This window comes from Musca autumnalis, unplaced genomic scaffold (assembly GCF_047663935.1).
Source record: "Musca autumnalis isolate F117 unplaced genomic scaffold, ASM4766393v1 scaffold_1, whole genome shotgun sequence".
Lineage (NCBI taxonomy): Eukaryota > Metazoa > Arthropoda > Insecta > Diptera > Muscidae > Musca > Musca autumnalis.
Window position 1 is genome coordinate 191,539,279 of NW_027411644.1, and position 19,060 is coordinate 191,558,338.

General features: G+C 36.8%; 1 protein-coding gene across 1 annotated transcript; it reads right to left on the reverse strand.

Moving 5' to 3' along the window:
* Positions 1-12,743: 12,743 nt before the first annotated feature.
* LOC141390085 (uncharacterized) lies at positions 12,744-13,469 on the reverse strand. The gene is made up of 2 exons (XM_073962570.1): positions 13,400-13,469; positions 12,744-13,309 (listed from the first exon to the last, which is right to left on the reverse strand). The coding sequence occupies exons 1-2, from the start codon at positions 13,467-13,469 to the stop codon at positions 12,744-12,746; spliced, it is 636 nt and encodes a 211-aa protein (XP_073818671.1).
* Between the last annotated feature and the right edge of the window lie 5,591 nt (positions 13,470-19,060).

The window sequence follows — 19,060 nt, forward strand, 5'->3', positions numbered from 1 at the left end:
AATAAATGTGGCAAATTATATCGAAATCGGTTCAGATTTGGATATAGCTCCCATATATATTTTCGGCCGATTTTCCGCATTTGATGCACCAAACTCTGTATATACTCGTATGTCCACTTTTGCTGAAATTTGGAATGTGTAACGGAATTTGGTCTAGGCATAAATGTGCCGAATTATATCAAAAACGGTTCAGATTTGGATATATGTAGCTCCAATATATATTTTCGGCCGATTTTCCATATTTGATGCACCAAACACGCTATATATGTTCAGTTTCGCTGAAATTTGGAGGGTCTGACGGAATTTGTTCCTGAAATAAATGTGCTAACTTATATAGAGATCGGTTCAGATTTGAATATAGCTCCCATATATATTTTCGGCCGATTTCCTGTATTTTATGTACCAAACTCGCTATTTATGTCCAATTTCGGTGAAATTTGGAATGCGTAACGGAATTTGGTCTAGACATAAATGTGCCAAATCATATCGAAATCGGTTCAGATTTAGATATTGCTCCTATCTATATTTTAGGCCGATTTTCTGTATTTGATGCATTAAACACGCTATATGTGTCCAATGTCGCTGAAATTTGGGATGTCTGACGGAATTTGTTCCAAACATAAATGTGCCAAATTATATCGAGACCGGTTCAGATTTGGACATTCTACATATGTCCAATTCACTGAAACTTGGAAAGCGTAACGCAATTCGTTCTAGAAATAAATGGGACAAATTATATCGAAATCGGTTCAGATTTGAATATAGATTCCATATATATTTTCTGCTGATTTTCTGTATTTTATACACAAAATGTGAATGTGAGACGGGATTTGGTCTGAAAATAAATTTGACAAATTATATCGAGAGCGGTTCATATAAGAATATATAATATATAACCCATATATATTTTCGGTCGATTTCATGTTTTTGTTACGTATGTTCAATTTCAATGAAATTTTGAAGACTTAGCAGTCAGTAAAAGTCATCATTATTTACAGAAGTACTTATAGTCGGGAAGGAATTGACCAAGGCTACAGGTATTAAGTATCATGTCTTTGAGAGACTTCTTAAGATTTATATTTTATTATGATATATCTAAATCATTAGGAATACTTATAGGCGGAAAGGCTTTCGGAGGAGTGTAGCTCCATAACAACCCTGAATAGGTATATAATGCCTTCATATCTCCTATATTTTTTCGTTAAAATATTAAAAACGTTAAAATAATTATGGCATTCCAATATATTTTATCGTAGTCGGGGCAGCAAAGCGCACCGGGTTCAGCTATTATATAATATTAAATGATATATATGTTATAATACGATGATAAAATTGGGGAGAAACAAACGGTTATGTTATTTTGGTTATGTCGTGTGCCCCTAAACATTTTTATACCCTATACCACAATGTGGAAAAGGGTATTATAAGTTTGTTTTGGTAAAATATTCGTCGGAGACCCCCAATGTGGTATACCAATCTTCATATCTCGACGAGATAAAGCGATTTTGAGATGTGTGTCCGTCCGTCCGTCTGTCCATTATAAATTGTAAACACGCTCCAGGCCGCAATTATGGACCGATCGTCACGAAATTTTGTATCGGTTATGATCGTGAAATATTTAGCGGGTGAAATGGACCAAAAACATAATATTTATCAATTTTTCTAGCGGCTCTGTAGGTCTCAATAATAGTCCGATCAACGCGTCATTTTAAATAAGGTAAGAGTATATCACAAAGGAGAAGCTTGCAATTTGAGATGGCGATCGGATAATATTTAGAGGGTTAAATGGACCAAAACTTTTGTGTGAAAATTGTGAAAATTTTTAATATACAGCTTATATCTCAATTCCTGAAAGTGACATTCCGGACAAGTGAGATATACTTGAAAGTGGAACGCTTGACCTTTCAATTGATGCCAATTATGTTGGTGTGCATGATCAGATAACAGAGTTACAGCCTAATATGTTCCGTTATTTGTTTGTAGTGTAATAATAAACTCGATAGTAGTTGCAATTATACATCAATAGTCACGAAATTTTGCACCGGGTAAGAGTATAGGTCAAAAAAGATGCCTACAATTTAAATGATGATGATCTGATGATAATATATAATGGGTTCTGTGTAGAGAACCACATTTTTATCCAAAAAGTTTATGTAACACCACGAAATATTCGCCCTAAACCCCTTATTTGATATGCCTAAATTCATATCTCGACGAGATAAAGCGATTTAGCGATGTGTGTCCGTCCATTAAAAATTGTAAACAAGCTTAAGGCCGCAATTATGGACCGATTGTAACGAATTTTTTAAGGAGCTTGGGTTCGGGCCAGAATTGAAATGATTAGTTTTTGCTGATCATCGTGAAAGGTTCAGGGAATGAAAGGGACCAAAAACAAAATTTTAACCAATTTTGTAGCGGCTCTGTAGGTCAAAATAATAACCCGCAAAATTTTAAACAAAGTTTGAGTTTATGATGAAGAAGAAGCGTACAAACCAACGTGAAGATCAGATAATACTTAGCGGGTTAAAAGGACTGAAACTTTTGTGTGAAATTGGTAAAAATTTCAATAACGTAGCGGCTAAACAACGGAAGTAGTAGTACTACATAAGCGGGTTTCATTACATTTTAGTTTGTGTGAACTAAATTTTCCTTTCCTTTCTGGTTTTGGTCATAAGTATTGTACATTACATCTCTGATATTTGATAATTAAATTTTCACAATCATTGAAAAGAAGTTCCGTGGAGAGCGATTGTCCAGGGATAGTGGTATAGGGTATCCCATGGTCGGCTCCGTCCGACTATAGACTTTCCATACTTGTTTAGTTAACTGTATTTGTAGGCAAATGTGATATTTTATGTCTTTGTGCATTAGTTTGTAACATGCAAAGGCCACGAACTAGACCCATAGTTACTTTTGATGACCTGCATATGAAGAATGATATGCTTTTGGCGAAAATCGGTTCAGATTTGGATATAGCACCCACCAAACACGCTAAATCTGCCCAATTTTGATGAAATTTCAAATGTGTGACGGAAGTTGTGACGTAGAGGAAGAAAAATACCAAGCAACGGTCCTGGCCGACTTTAGCATAACATCTTCATTTCAAGTGGACACTGACCACCCCGTGGTGTCACCTGGGGAACTGCCTCTAAATACCCGTTGAAGGTAGTGAGCTATCATGTGCCTCGGGTTCGCTCAAAGGAACATTAAAAGCTTAGATTGGGCGTTGGGCTAGGGACCCATCCCCCAAAAAGCAACATACTATAAAACAAGTAAAAAAGTATCCGTCGGCTTTGCCGACAGAGATATACCCTCAGCCTGTATATATTGAAACAATTTTTTCCCAAAAAAAGGTACGTATTTAGGAGTTTTTAAAAATTTTGGGATTTTGAACCGACAAAAATGTTCATTAGGATCAAAAGTTTTGAGGAGGGGATACTAAAAGGAATGGATCTACATTGACCATTATGGAAGTGGATCTTTAGCCATAGGGGGATTTCACACCCTTCGGGATGTTTGCTCAAGAAGTAGAGGCAGCAAATGCAAGTTGCTTCAACAAAGTGATTCGATAGCAGGTCTTAAAGTGAACTTATCCGAAATTTTGTGTGGGAGGTACCGGATGGATTGGACAAATATAGTCCATATTTGAACCTGATCTATATCTAGTAGATATATTAGGATGTGTAAAGTATGGACCAATTCGGCCACTCCCTTCAAGAGTTACCGTATGAACAAATTTTCCGAACATTTTTGAACTGTTGTGGGGAAGGTACCTGAAGGAGTGGATCTTCAAACTTAAACTATGTTTGGACAAAATATTACTAAGGTCAAATTTTGGACCGAATCGGCAGATCCGTTCTAGAGTTATCTTGCGCTCAAAGCACCTCACACGGTGTCATAGGGGTTTTTTGCAACTTTCAGGCTATTTTCTCAGGAAGTATGGACTTGCCCCTAACGAAACTTATATTGTCGTATGGAGGGCAGTGAATACAACTTGCTAAAACAAAAATTAGAGCGATTCGAGAGATGGTCCTAAACTGAACTTTTCCGAAATTTTGTGTGGGAGGTACCCGAAGCAGGGGGTCTATTGAGTCTATATTGAAACATTATCTAAGTCTGGTACACATTTTACGATGGGCAAAGTATGGACCAAGTCGGTTACTGCCTTCAAGAGTTACCGTGCGCACAAATTTTCCGAACATTTTCGAACTTTTGTGGGGGAGGTACCGGAAGGAATAAACCGATATAACCCATCTTTGAACTTAAACTATGTTTGGACAAAATATTACTAATTTAAAATTTTGAACCAGATCGGTTGACAGACGGGAGGACATTGCTCAACCGACTCCAAATTGTCTGAAACACATTTCGTCCAAACATACTTAGGGCCTAAAACCATTATTTCGATGAGGCACATTTTGTCCGTATGAAAGTGTGTATACCCTCGGTACACGCAGAACTGGATGGCTAAGGAATAGGAAGACGAAATCAAAAATGCTATATTCCAAATTGGAATTGGAGTAAAGAAGCAAATATAGAAGAATAGAAATATTTCTTTAGTTCGGCTTTTAGGATAAATGTTCTATAGATGGCCATCTAGGTAAGTATATTAAACTTAAAGCCCTATGAACTTCCCGCATATATCTGATCACGTCATGTGTGCAAAACTAACAAACTTCGAGAGGTGCAGAAAAAAACGTTGATTCATTGAAGGAACTTTTTGACATCACCAATGTAAAACGCGAATGGGTGTACAAAGAAGAAAATAACCTTTACAAACTGCAAATTGACCGCAAATACCAGTGGCAAACTTGCCTGTGCCAATGCCGTCCATCGATCGAAGCGAAATAGAAATAGAGCAATGGAAGCGACTGTGTCCACACTTACCAGGAGGCATAACCTAACAGACAGTGCAAGCTCAAAGCCGTCGTCTCTCACTGCAGTAACGGTGTGGCATCACCATTCCGTTATTCATTGCAATCCTAGCCGTATGCCAGTCAGGAATCCTCAAGGCTATATACAAGAAAACTGCTTGGATAAGCATTTTTTTCTGGAGAAGTGGAGCATGCTCTTTGACGAAAAACACCTTTAAAGCTTTGAATATCAGACCATGGTCCTCACGAACGAATTTAAAGGAACAGAGTTGGTGTGCTCAACTTGAAAAATGTGGAGCTCAATGTCCAACCTGTACAGATTAATTGTGATTATTGTTGCCGATACAACAAGCGTGATTACCTGCTTAATGGCAGTTTGACTGCAGCAAATGTGCGAAGAGATAGCCCACCCCCACCCATGTTCAGCATCATATGCTGGATTGGCTTTTTGGTGCTGTCATGGAAGATTATATCCATGGCTCTTCTAAATCACCAAACATCGATTAGTTGGGAAACATGTTGAGTGAATCATTTAATTTGTGCTAACTCGAATCGCAGTTGGCATAAAGTTCACACGCATAAATCAGACCAAGAAACGTTAAATCCATAAGGATCGTAATTTTGCATAGCAAATATAAATGCGATCTGACCAACCCAGAGAGCTGTTAAGCATAGAATATAAATTCATCGCTTTCAGAACAATTTCTCTGAGTTGATTGTTGATACATATCTTGGGATGTGTCAGGTTGAAGTTTTTATTCTTATACATTTAGATTTAGTGGGGTTTAGCATAAAATGTGTCAGCGTAAAATGTGTTTATGCATTCATTAATGCCGTTTATGGTGCAACTTAAAAAATGTTCACAACATCTGCATACATAACATGGTTTGACTATCTGAAAGGTTAGACGTTAGCATATCAGGAGAATAACAATAGATCAATAATTGGACCGTGAGGTACTCCAGTGGGAGTACCAATAATAGTGAAGCTTTTATTTTTTCCAGTCTATACTGACTTATGCCTGTTGCTGAGGTATGACGTAGATGAAAATTTAAAAATCTCAGCACATCCATACACAAGTTCAGGTGATCAACAGCGTCGGATGCTTTAGAGTGATCTAACACAACAAATAAAATTAATTTGTTGTCATCAATTTCATGTCTAATCGATTCAACGAGTTCAACCAATGCGGTAATGCAGCTGTTGTCGGTACGGACACATGACTGTCGATCTGATATCAAGTTTTCTTGCCTTATGTACTCCATATTAGGTTATGCAACAATTTTTCTAAAACTTTAGAAAGATAATAAAAGATTGAGATCGATCGATATTCAGGTATAGGAAACACACAGTATAAAATTTAAGAAGTGAGTGAAATAGGGTAAGGGATGGGGAAGCAATATACGAAAAAACTTGAGATCAAGGCCATTGAGGCCAATGGCATTTAATTTAAAACGTATAAATCTATTGAAAACTTATTTATCTGGGGTCAAAATTATTCACTATATTAAAATTGTCAAGATTTGATCTGTTGATTTCATTTAAATCATTGTTGTTGTTGTAGCAACGCTTATATGTTCGTTCGTGCATTATTCACTTATCAGGTTCTGATTTCTCTGTATCCAGACTCAAGAATACTGCATTCTATATTGGTTGCGTTCATAAAGAATCAGGAGGCAGGTGAGTGGGGTTAACGCACGGCAAACCTTCGCCTCCTCATGAAGATGGTGCACTTCATGAGGAGGCACCCGGTTGCAGTCCGCATAGCATACCACAGACCGGCCTATTGCGTTGTAAGCGGTCAACAAGGTCTCACTCCAAGTGCTGCCGGCCAGCGACTTGAGGACCTTGTTCCTACTTCTGATCTTATCGCAAATAGCTGTGGCTTGCGCGGACGACTTAAACATGCTATCAAACGTTACACCCAATAGTTTCGCATAGTTAGTGGTTGGAATCAGTACACCATCGACCAAGTGGTGAAAAGTGTGGCAGTGGATTTAGCGGCGGATATTTTCATATTTGTCAGATGGAAGAACTGCACTAGGCCAGATATGTAGACATTTAAACCAGTGCCGAACAGTCATTTGTTGCTGATCACAAAGATTTTCGGCAATTCACACATATACGATACGTACAATCTTACTAACACACTGTCATAAATTGCCAATGTTTTGAATACATTCACATTTATGGCTACGCTCTTCTTGGTGGGCACTGATTTAAATTATCACATATGTCATCGACGATAGGACCCGACCCCAAGATCGTACAATCATCCGCATACATTACGATCTCTATGCCGTTTTGAGGGTGTGGAATTTCAGAGAGGTAGAGGTTAAACAGTTCCGGAGATATCACCCCTACTTGGGGAACTCCCTGTTCCACTCTACGGGGTTTGGGCTTCGTGGCTCTGAATTCCACAAAAAACTAGCATCCGCACATACATATAGTTGATCACCCAACGTTTCAAAGACACCTGGAGAGTACTCTTCTCTATACCCTCGAACAGCTTGGCATTGTTGACAGTATCGAAGGCCTTCGATAGGTCAAGAGCCACCATGACTGTTCGGTCGCACAACCTCTTCTGGTTCAGTCCTCTACTGATATGTGTGGATATGACGTCTAATGCTGTTGTAGTACTATGCATTTTCCGAAATAAATGTTGACGTTGGCACCCTTGCCAGGCTTCAGTAAAGGGACCACCCTGCCAACTTTCCATGCTTCTGGTACAAAATGGGTGGCTAAAGATAGGTTGAGGAAACTTGTTAAGTACTCAACTCCGGTTTCATCCACTTGCTTAAGCATTACCTTCGATATTCGGTGTAGGCCCAACGCTTTGGAAGATTTCGCGTTTCGGATGACATCTGCAACATCGCGCATCGTAAATTGTGCATCGGTAGGGCTCTTCTTATACAGCGTAGCACACTCCTCTTCGCCCTATCATTCTTGGGGTGCTCTATAAACTGTCGGTTAAAATAACACGCGCACCTCTTTGGGTCAGTTACTGTCACGCCGTTGAAAGTAACAGACGTTCAGTCATCCTTCTTTCCCGGATTCGAGAGTGATTTAACCGTTACCCACAATTTACTTAATCCTGTACCAATGTTGCATTGATTCTGGTGACCTAGCCACTTTTTCAGCTTATGTTCGCCTAATAACATGTTGACTTTAAGAGTAAGCTCTCTAAGCCTCGGGTCTTCATGGTTAGTACGACGAAGCTCATCACGCTCATTTGCTAGTCCAGCCGCCTCTGCTGGGAAATTTGGTCCTATTTCGGGTGGTCCGAGCCAGACCTAGTGCCACAATGGTGATATCTGGCGAGCTGTGGCAATCTCCTCTAATCCTCGTAGGAGCGCCTTCATTCACGGACGGGCCAAAGCTCATGATGAGCACTGAAGTCCCCTAACACCAGACGGTTATTGCCCTCAAAAAGCGAACTAATAGCGGATATATAACGCCGGGCACAGCTATTCATCGGCGGTATGTGCACATTAAGCAGTTCTTTCTCGGCAGCGCCACAGTCAAGCTAAAGCGAGATAGGTCTGTACTGGACAGACCGGTGTATTAGGAAAGCAAGTCCTCCTACTCCGCTTCTTGTGCGATCCTTCCGCAAAACGTTGTAACCATCACAACGTTGCAAGCTACAGTAGCGGTGAGCTTTGTTTCCTGGATCGCGGCGACAATGATGTTTTTCCGACTCATAAATTCCACAATTTCGCTGACTTTATTGCGAAGACCGTTGTAATTGAATTACAGGAATGATGCATTTCCGGACCGTTGAACAACAACTTGTGGTGCTAGATGCTGCGCTTGTTGTTGTTAGGAAGACTGCGGGGGCGTCTCGTATTCCAACGACGACCAAGTTAAAGACACACCGGGCGATGATCTGGCGCAGCAAGCAGCAACGTACCTGTCACTGTGATCCCTGGTACGACTAAGGCCAGAGCACCGATACTGACAGATGGTGGATGCGGATCTGGCAAACGGAACAAATCCATACTGGCCCGGGGTTCATTTCTATCTCGGCATAAACCAAAAGAGTTCGGAGCAGGCATTCCGAGATAAATATGTCGCTCCCACGGTGAAAAAAATACACGAACACAACCACATAAGAGGTGACGGTCCCTGGCCGGTGCAAAGAACCGGCCGCCGTGGAAATTTTTTTTAATTGGTGGTGGACTTCGACTTCCCAACCTTATATCTTATTTTATGTTCACTTGCTCTTGGAGAAAATGGTCGAATAAAATGTTGCCGAATTATAGTCTGTTTTAGTTGCACAGCTCACATTTCCTATAGCTTTACGGAATTATTCTTTAAGTTAAGGAGGAAACGCTTCTAACAGTTGAAGTGTATATCTCTTGCTCTCTTAAAGGGTTTAAATTTATGGTTATAGATTTTGTATAAAGCCAATTTTTTTTATCAACAAGATAACAGTGCGTATATTTCGTTACAGTTTAATCCACAAAACATATCATTCAGATTATGCTAGGTTAAAGGAATCGTAGCTCTAGTAGTATACAGTTTCTTCACTTGGAGGCCACACAATGGACCCGTGTTCATCTTAATAGAGTGCAGAAAAAGAATTATAGAAAATAAACGTTGAGGACAGAGATCAGATATTACAGAATTTTGAGCAAGATATTGAAGAATGAATGTATTAAGAAGAGGGAGTATTTGCCATGTTTTGTGGTGTGGAAATTCTTTCTCGTTGCGGTGATCTAAAATCCTTGATAAAGACAAGTTGGCTCAGTTTGGCAGATGGTTGTCTGAGATTGGATCGTGAGTTCATTCGTGAGCATGGGACAGCGACATATTAAGTGTACGATTGCCTCTGTTTCTTCTTCATCTTCGTGTAACCTGCAGTATTCAGAAATTTCATATTTCCCCCCTTTGCAAGACATTGACATTATTCTGCAGTGAACAGTAATTATTTCCAACCCTTAGGAAGAAAATATGTATTTATTTGCTTGATGAGGATTGAGCTTTCATATAGGTTCATCGTGCCATATAATTGCGTCATGAAATGGCACAAGAGTGACTTTACTGAATTATCGACATTCACATCGGTTGACTCCGATCTGCAACAAGACATTTCATCGCTATACAGAGCCCAAAATAAAGATAAGTTAACACGCAAATTTTTAATTTTTTCATAATTCAAACGACTTTTAATGGAATTTATCATTTTCTGTTATGAGTTGGGCATTCCCCATGATCTCAACATATGGATTGGATTTGTTGCTACACAACAAAAAATAGTCAAAATTTTTTCTTAGTTTGTGTGCGAAATAGTTGTAGGTTCATGATAATTTTTGGAGATATACACTTATAAATTTGAGAAAAACATTTTACAAATCGTTGTTTTTTTTTGTATCGTCAATGTCCCACGAGTAATTTATGTCAGTGGTTGTGGCCGATTTATTTTTAAACTGCAGATTTATTCAACACTTTAAAACTTTTTTCAAGAACACATTGTTAGCGGGGAAGAGGAGGTACACCTGTGGTTGTCAGAGGCAAAGATCATTTTAAGTGGCATAAAAGGAGTAGCAATTAAATAAAATATAATTTAAAACCAGTAAGGAAAGGATCAAAGTCGGGCGGGGCCGACTATATAATACCCTACACCACTGTGAATATGTAAAATATATATGGGAGCTAAATCCAAATCAGAACAGATTTTGATATAATTTTTCACATTTATTTGTAGACCAAATTCCAGCACATAGTCCAAATTTCATCAAAATTGGACATATATAGCGTGTTTCGTGCACCGAATGCCTTAAATCGGACGAAGATATATATGGGGGCTATATCCAAATCTGAACCGATTTTTACCAAAATAAATAGCGTTCGTCCTTTGGCCAAAAAAACTATGTTCCCCAATTTTAATGCGAATCGGACAATAAATGCGACCTGTACTTTGTTTACAAAAATACATGGACAGACGGACAGCTGGACAGACGGACATGCGTAAATCGACCCAGAAATTGATTCTATGTATATTCCTAAAAGGAACTATGGATCTATCTCGTTTCCTTTTGCATGTTACAAACTAATGCACAAAGAAATAATACCCCTTACCACAAGTGTTTGTCGCTTAGCCCCAATAAATATATTCTTTCTCATGATAGAATCTCTCAAATAAAACGCTTGCCGTTTAATTTACCACCATTTATAATTTAAATGAAAGCGTTTTATTTGAGAGATTCCATCATGAGAAAGAATATATTTATTGACGCAAAGCGACAAATTATTTCCTAATTTTAAATGCATTTCTAAATAAAACACTGAAACTTAATTTTTTTAAATTATATTTTATTTTTAACCTTTTAGTAAATACAATTTTTTGACCACTGAGAACTAAATTATAGTCAACTTAGCCAGAAAATTTAGATAAAAACTTTACCATTGGTGACTCCAAATGCCAAGTTACAGCCAATTCGGCCTCAAAATGAAGATAAAATCCTCATAATACTTGAAATCGGGTGGTACCGCTATAAGGGGGCTATACCAAAACCTGGACCTATGTTCACAATTTTTGTGGGGAAATGTCTGTATCATTGGAAATGCCAAATGACAGCTAATTCGGGCAACAATGAAGATAAAATCCCCAAAATACCTGAAATCGGGTGGTACCGCTATATGGGGGCTGTAGGAAAAATTGGGCATATATTCATGTATTGTCATCCAAATCTGAAAAGTGTGCAAAATTTCAGTTCGATTGGTCAACTGCAACTGCGTGGAAAATGAATTACAACAGTTGAAATGCAAGTTAAATAAAACGGCGTTAAAACACTGTAAAATGGACCAATCTTTGTTTTAATTTCTTATTCATGTATTGTCATCCAAATCTGAAAAGTGTGCAAAGTTTTTGTCCGATTGGTCAACTGCAAATGTGACAAAATTGAGTTACCAGATTTGAAATGCAATTTAAATAAAACACTGTAAAAATGGTAAAAATGGACCAATATTGGTTTTGATTTCATATTCATGTATTGTCATCCAAATCTGAAAAGTGTGCAAAGTTTTAGTCCGATTGGTCAACTGCGAATGTGTCAAAATTGAGTTACCAGATTTGAAATGCAATTTAAATAAAACAACGTTAAGCACTATAAAATGGACCAATATTGGTGTTGATTCCATATTCATGTATTGTCATCTAAATCTGAAAACTGTGCAAAGTTTCAGTTGGATTGGTCAACTGCAACTGTATTAAAAATCAGTTACCAGATTTGAATCGCTCATTATTCGCATTTAATCGCGTTAAACTATTTTTGCATCTCAAAACAACATTCACAGTGATCTTCCCGTATCGAAAATGTGATGCAAACAAACGTTAGTGAGCTCGATTCGACCTAGGAAGAATAAAAACTTGTCAAATAACAGCAATCGAACCTGAAGAAAAGCCGACGTATGTAGGTTTAGGTCAACATTTTTATGAAATATGGCTGGGAAATTGTTTGAGTAATAGAAAAAATGTATTCTTACAATTTTTCATGGTAATTCACACAATTTTTGTTAGAAATCTGTTGTTTTTCGTTCTTGGTCTCGTATGCTGCTTTACTTGACAATTTTTTTTCTTCCTAGATCGATTCGAGCTTACTATTGCTCCTAGGATGTTTGGTGGTCTATATCGGTCCACGTTTTGAAATAGCTCCCATAGAATGGTACCTCCCCAATTTCGGTATTTTGAAGGATGTGGCCTCAATATGGACATTTATGACTAGTTGATTTAAAGTTAGTTTAAGCTCACCATCAAACTTTTCTCCCACAAAAAAAAAAAAACTACAAACATACTTTTTTAAAAAAAATTATTTTTTTATTTATTGAATAACATGTAACAACTAAAACAAATGCAGAGGGTTCCACTTAAAAACGGAAACGACGAAGAACAGAGGCTGGAAGGTATGTAGCACTTGTGGCAGCAGGACTTGAAGCAGCCGGTGCAGGAGCAACTGGAGCTTGAGAGGCAAAATTCAAGGCAGGGGCAACACCACCATTGAATTGTTGGCTAGTACCACCCAATGCGTTATATTGTTCTTGAATGGCTTTTTGGGCATTGGCAGCATCTTCAGGGGTACGATATTTGACAAAATGAACTTCAGGTTTGTTATTAACGTTGTCATTGGCATTGTTCAATTTGTTGGCTAAATCAGAGAGATCAGCTTGTTTGTTGAGGACATAGATGGCGGTTTGTTCTTCACCAGCTTGTTTGGCCAAAGCCAAAGCAGCATCTTCCAAACCACTGGATTCGGGCCCCTTAATGAAGATAACACGCAGAGCTTGTTTTACAGCATTATCAAATTGGTTGGAGGCAGCAGGATCATTGAAGTCTTCATCATTAGCGGTGAAGGTATAGAATTCCTTTTCGAGTTCACCTTGTACAGGAGCAGTATTGGAAGCAGCACCCACAATACCCGATTGCTCATATTCGGCTCCAGAAGGAGCAAATGAGGGACCAGTTGCTATAGAACCAGCTTCAAAAGTGGGGAAAGCATTAGAGGCAGAACCAATATTTCCATTACCAGCCTGATAATTATAACCCGATTGAGCACAGGCGGCTGCTACCAAACACAATACAATAAAAGCACGCATTTTCTTTTACTCTTTTTATGTTATGCTATGTTATTCTATAATATAAATTGAAAGTAGAATGATTTTTATTCTATAAACATTTTACTTTTATACTAATGCAGTGAATTTGTTACTGAATTTTTGAAGCGATAACTGTTAAAAATTTGTCTTTCGCAAGTAATAAAATATTCATGATTAGTAATTCTTGCATTAATATCGGATATAATTTGCGATTGGTATACATATTTAGTTTGAAATATTAGATGCTCTTTATTATGTACATTTGCATATTTATGAATATACTAGACAGTGCCCGCTACTTCGATAGCGTCATGTTTACATTTATAAATCAAGAGAATATTATGTTATTTGAGAACAAAAACGACTCAATTGACCATACTTTATTACATACTTTATTTAGTTCCACCCCACAGTGGTCGAAATCACTGATCTAGCGGCGCGAAATTAGTAACTTGGAAACGAATGGAGATATCTTTCTGAAATTTTTGAACAAACTCAGTCTGTGTCAGTGGGTAATAATGCACTAAATATGAAACAACATCGACTAATATTTTTATATAGCCCCCATATAACGGTACCTCCTGATATTCGGTATTTTAATACTCTACGCATTCAAATTAATTCGTGTATTATCCCCATCCTTAATGCACAAAATCAAAGGGACTTTAAACTGAATTTAGGTATTTCAATATGGCAATGCTGTAAAAGAGAGCCCATATTCATGTAGGAGAGAGAGCATATTCATGACACTATTTGCATTGCAAACAACAACAAAACAGTTGTTTACCAGCAAACAGCTGTTTCGTAAATGCCGTAACTGTCGTCTGCCAGGTTAAAATTAAATGCACATATTAATGCAAATTAACGTTGCCGTCTGTCTAGGGCAGTGTCGCCCATAATATTTCCATCAATACTAAATCATGTGTGTATGCATGGGTGAAAAAAACAACAAGCACATGATATTCATCGTTTGTTTATGTACACGTACACTGTACGTGAGAGGGAGAAGCAAATGCAAAAAGAACTCAGTGGGCGCCCTCACTATACAAAGAAGCAAAGAAGCGCGTCCCTGGTCTAGGGTATACGACTTAAAGCCACCCTTTTCTTCCAAACAAGTTGTAATTTGGTACTTAGGGCTTCCAGCGATCACTAAACCTTTCCACCAAAAATTGTGGACATAGATCCACGTTTGGGTATAGGCCCCTTTTAAGGTACCTCCCGATTTTCAGTATTTTGGGGTTTAAAGCTACATTCTCCGGCCAATTTAATTTGGTATTTGGGGTTCCCATGGGACACAAACATTCTCCACCAAAAATTGTGGACATAGGTCTACGTTTTGATATTGACCCCATATAACGGTACACAATTGTACGTGCTTAGAAAAAAATTTGCAAAAAAATGACAACAACATTCAGACAATTTGAGATATAAAATGAAGCCTATGGCATGAAGGTCGGAGCTATAATATTCATGTGATTTGCAAAACTGCGAAGAAAATATGAGGAAAAAAGCAAGTAAGAGAGGGCTATAGTCGGACGGGGCCGACCATGTGATACCCTACACCACTTCCTCGGGGTACTAGTTTTCCATTGAATTAATTTGATATGATTGCGACATATTTTTGCCGTCTGGTCATACATACATAAGTTTATATACACGATAACATACCAGAGATACAGCACATATATACACCGTTATTACTGAAAACGTGCGGTTTTATTTTTGGCTATATATACATACATGTTTTTTTTTCAAAAATTAACATTTGTACAATGAGAGAAATATCAAAAGACAGTTTTTGCTGATTTTTATCCAATCATCCAATGAAAACACGACAATTTTTTTAAATATTACATTACCTTTGATCAAAGGTAGCATAAAAATTTGAATACTAGTATATCATTGCAATTTGCATCAATTCAAATTGTGGGAATTTCGCTCGACATTTTGTAGCATAGCAACTAAATGTAGGTCGTTACAAGCAAACCAAAACAATAAAGAACTCCATTTATATGTTAGACAGTGCTTCCGTTATCTAGCCGCTACATTGATATAATTTGCATAAGGAGAGAGGTCACGAGTTGATTTTCTAGTTTCGTTTTCGTAATTTGTCTGAATATGTTCCCCAGAAATTAAAATGTGGAGCGAAAATTAAATTTTTATATCTTTCCCATTAAAGTTTTGGTTAATTTTACCCGCTAAATAGTATCCGATCGTTATCCAAAATTTTTGGCATCTTCCTTGACCGAAACTCTTAACTCGTGCATAAATTTGTAGGTATTGAACTATAACTGCGACATTTAGCGTGAATGTAATTACACTGCACACAATTAAAACTGTGGGATCCTTGTATATAATAGGGTGTAACTCTGTTATCTGACCGTGGACATCAACATAATTGACATTAATAGAAGGTTTAAAAGATCGTCTTCCAAATACCTTGTCGTTTGGTTCATTTAACCCGGTAAATATTATCTGATCATCATGTTAAATTGCAAGCTTCTTCTTCGTCGTAAACCCAAACCTTACTTAACCCTTTGAACCCCGAATTTTTTCCGTAGGGATAAAAATATGTTTCATATTTATTTACTTATATTTATAGTAGTCGCAAAAATAAGTCCTTTATGCAAAAAATTCTTATCAATTCCTTGCGGTTAGGGAGGTACCAAATGTTGCCTGTGGACAACATCGGGCCCTAGCGGTTATAAAAATAAACAAAGTTTGTTTCTTAAGTCTTTTTATTATGTTATATTTTTAATTATTCATGATGTGAAAAAACATAATCTGTTGAGTTTGTTTAATTGTAGAAGAAAATTTGTGGAAAATTGGTCTATATTTATCACAGATTAGCCAATTTTTACGTATGTATATGGTAGTGTTCATATAACCTGAAATGCTCATATTGAGATTTTTCAGAGTAGAAGCGTTTGAAAAATATTTTCTATTTTGTATGCAGACTCTAAACCTGATAATATTGACCTTCACCCAATACATAAAATTTTCATCATCGATATTTGAACAGATATTCGCTTGATATCATACAAATTCCTAACATGTAATATGTACATTCACCAAAAACTGTGTCAATCTCCTCTTGATTCAAGTCCAATCTTCGAATAACAATATAAATACAACATTTTTCACAACCCCGAATGTCCCAATTACCCTTTGTATTTCATTAAATACCACTAACCAGCATTTTCGACTCCCACTAATGTAACCAATTTATTACCACAATGGCCCAACGTTGCCCACGGGCAACTTCCAAATTTCAAAAATTTGTAACTACTAATTGGAACTGTAAATTGTATGTGTGTTTTTTTATTTTGTTAGATCAACATCTCAAGAAGATTTTTCAAAAAATGTTGGCTGCAATTATTCAATTCTTTTGACATTTAACGGCATTTTATAAAATCCCTAAAATATTTCATTTCCAAATTTGTACTCGACTACTTATACTTAAACAAGCATAACTTCGCCAATCTAGCTATTTATTTAAAAGTAATTTCTATTTTTTTATTCTTCTGAAATTAATCTACCGACACCCACTTTGTATTTATAAATATCTCAAACGGTGTGCCCCAAAGGATTAATAGTTCGCGCCGATCAGACTATTATTGCAAATTTGTAGCATGGGAGGAATATATGGTTCTCTACACAAAACCCAGTAGGCCCGTTATGTTGCAGACACATTATTTGCATTTTACATCAGGGGACAGGTCAGTAGTTCAAACATACAATTTTGATATTTTTCATACCAAAGCAGGGACGTACGCAGGATTTCATTTCGGGGAGGGCCCAACTTGTCCAAAAATCATGAAAACTAAAAATGTTATGTATCGTTACGTAAAGCTATTTTAAAGGGTTTTTTGATGATTTTATGCACGAGGGGCACTAAAAACCTTCTGGTCTAGGCAACACGCAGTGTCGCCAAAAGTCATTTGACATTTTTTTGGAAAGTTTTTAAGTGTTTAGCCTAAGCATACTCAGGACAGTTTGACATACGACCATGTGTTGTGTTGTTGTGGCTATTAGCATACGTTTTAAAAATATCGTCACTAATATGGATTTTGGAAACTTCCAAGCAAAAAGTGCGAATATGTCGAATAGATATATACTGTGTTTAGAGGATATAAACAGTTTGACCTGAACATAACGCCGTTTCTTCTTTAAAGTGCACACTACTAATTTCCGTGCCATTAAAAAAGTTTTGCATTATTGTAAGAAAATAATATTCGTTACTTGCAAAAAAACACCAAAGCTTTACTATGTATTTTACCAGAAGTGATAGAGTCAATGAAAGCCAACTAAGCTATATCCTGAAAAAAAATAGGTTCAGTCGAAAAACTCCGTTTGATACATCAATGGTTTCCAACAACCAATAACTTCTGTCGGACAGCGGAGGCAAAGTTATGAAAATTAGCAGTCGGGTTTGCCTACATATATAGGCATATAGAATACGGACTACATAGCCAATTTTTGTTCTGTAAATTGTAAAGCCAGGAAGTTTCCGAATTTTGTCTCCATTTTTGGACGTATAAATTTTCCGACATTTCTTCGAAATATTTGGGGTGTACAACTTCTCGATTATTGGCGTTACCCAGCAAAATTTATTTGAAGTTGTTCTATGTGAAGTAAAGATTGAGTAGCTTTTTTAGAAGCAGTCTACGCAGAGTCATGAAAAATGCATTCCGTTCTTCACATTTTGACAATGACCGATTTGAATCCATTTCATAAAATTTTCACATTTTAGCAATGTTTAGATTTATAATAACTTTTTGCAAAGAAAATTTTCAAGAACACACGAATCAATTTATTTCATGGTATTTTAATTATTCAGCAAAATGTTTGTATCCAAAAAGATAATCATAGGTGCAAGAAATATCAGACTGTATATTTGTTTGTAGCCAAAATAGTTAAATCATGAGTGCAAGTAACTATGTCTTTTTAAGTGAAAGAAGTCATGATTTTTACAAGGGCATGGTGCAGCTAGGATGCAATCAATTTTAGATGTTTATGACCTATTTTGCATGAATCTATGCAAGAAGCGTTTTAAGATGTTTTTGTATATTTTTAAGTAATAAAAGCTAACTTTCTAGAATAAAATCATTCGATTTTTATTTGCACTCAGTCGCTTTTTAAAATGATTTATTTGAGATATTCTATTGTTTTATATTCATTATATTTCAATTTCATTAAGACTATCGAACTATTATCAAACAACTGTTTTTTCAAACAAAAATGTTCTACAAAAACATGAGTTTGTTAGTAATTTGAAAGAAATTGGAGAAAGAGGCCATAAATATTAATTAGAAGTTACCACAACTCTTTTAAATACTCTTTTCCAAATGGCCCTAAGGTCTCAAATCAATGAAAAATCCGCGCTTAATAGATTTTAACTTCTCCCATATCCTCAAAATGCATGATTGCGAAACAATTTTTAAATTAATCGAAAAATCAATTCAAAATACATTCCCTGAAATGTATATATATCCACTACAAAGAACTAATGCAAAATGTGTGCTTAAGAAGCAAATTAGACAGTATCCTCTCTGCACCATGCCCTTGTAAAAATCAAGACTTCTTTCACG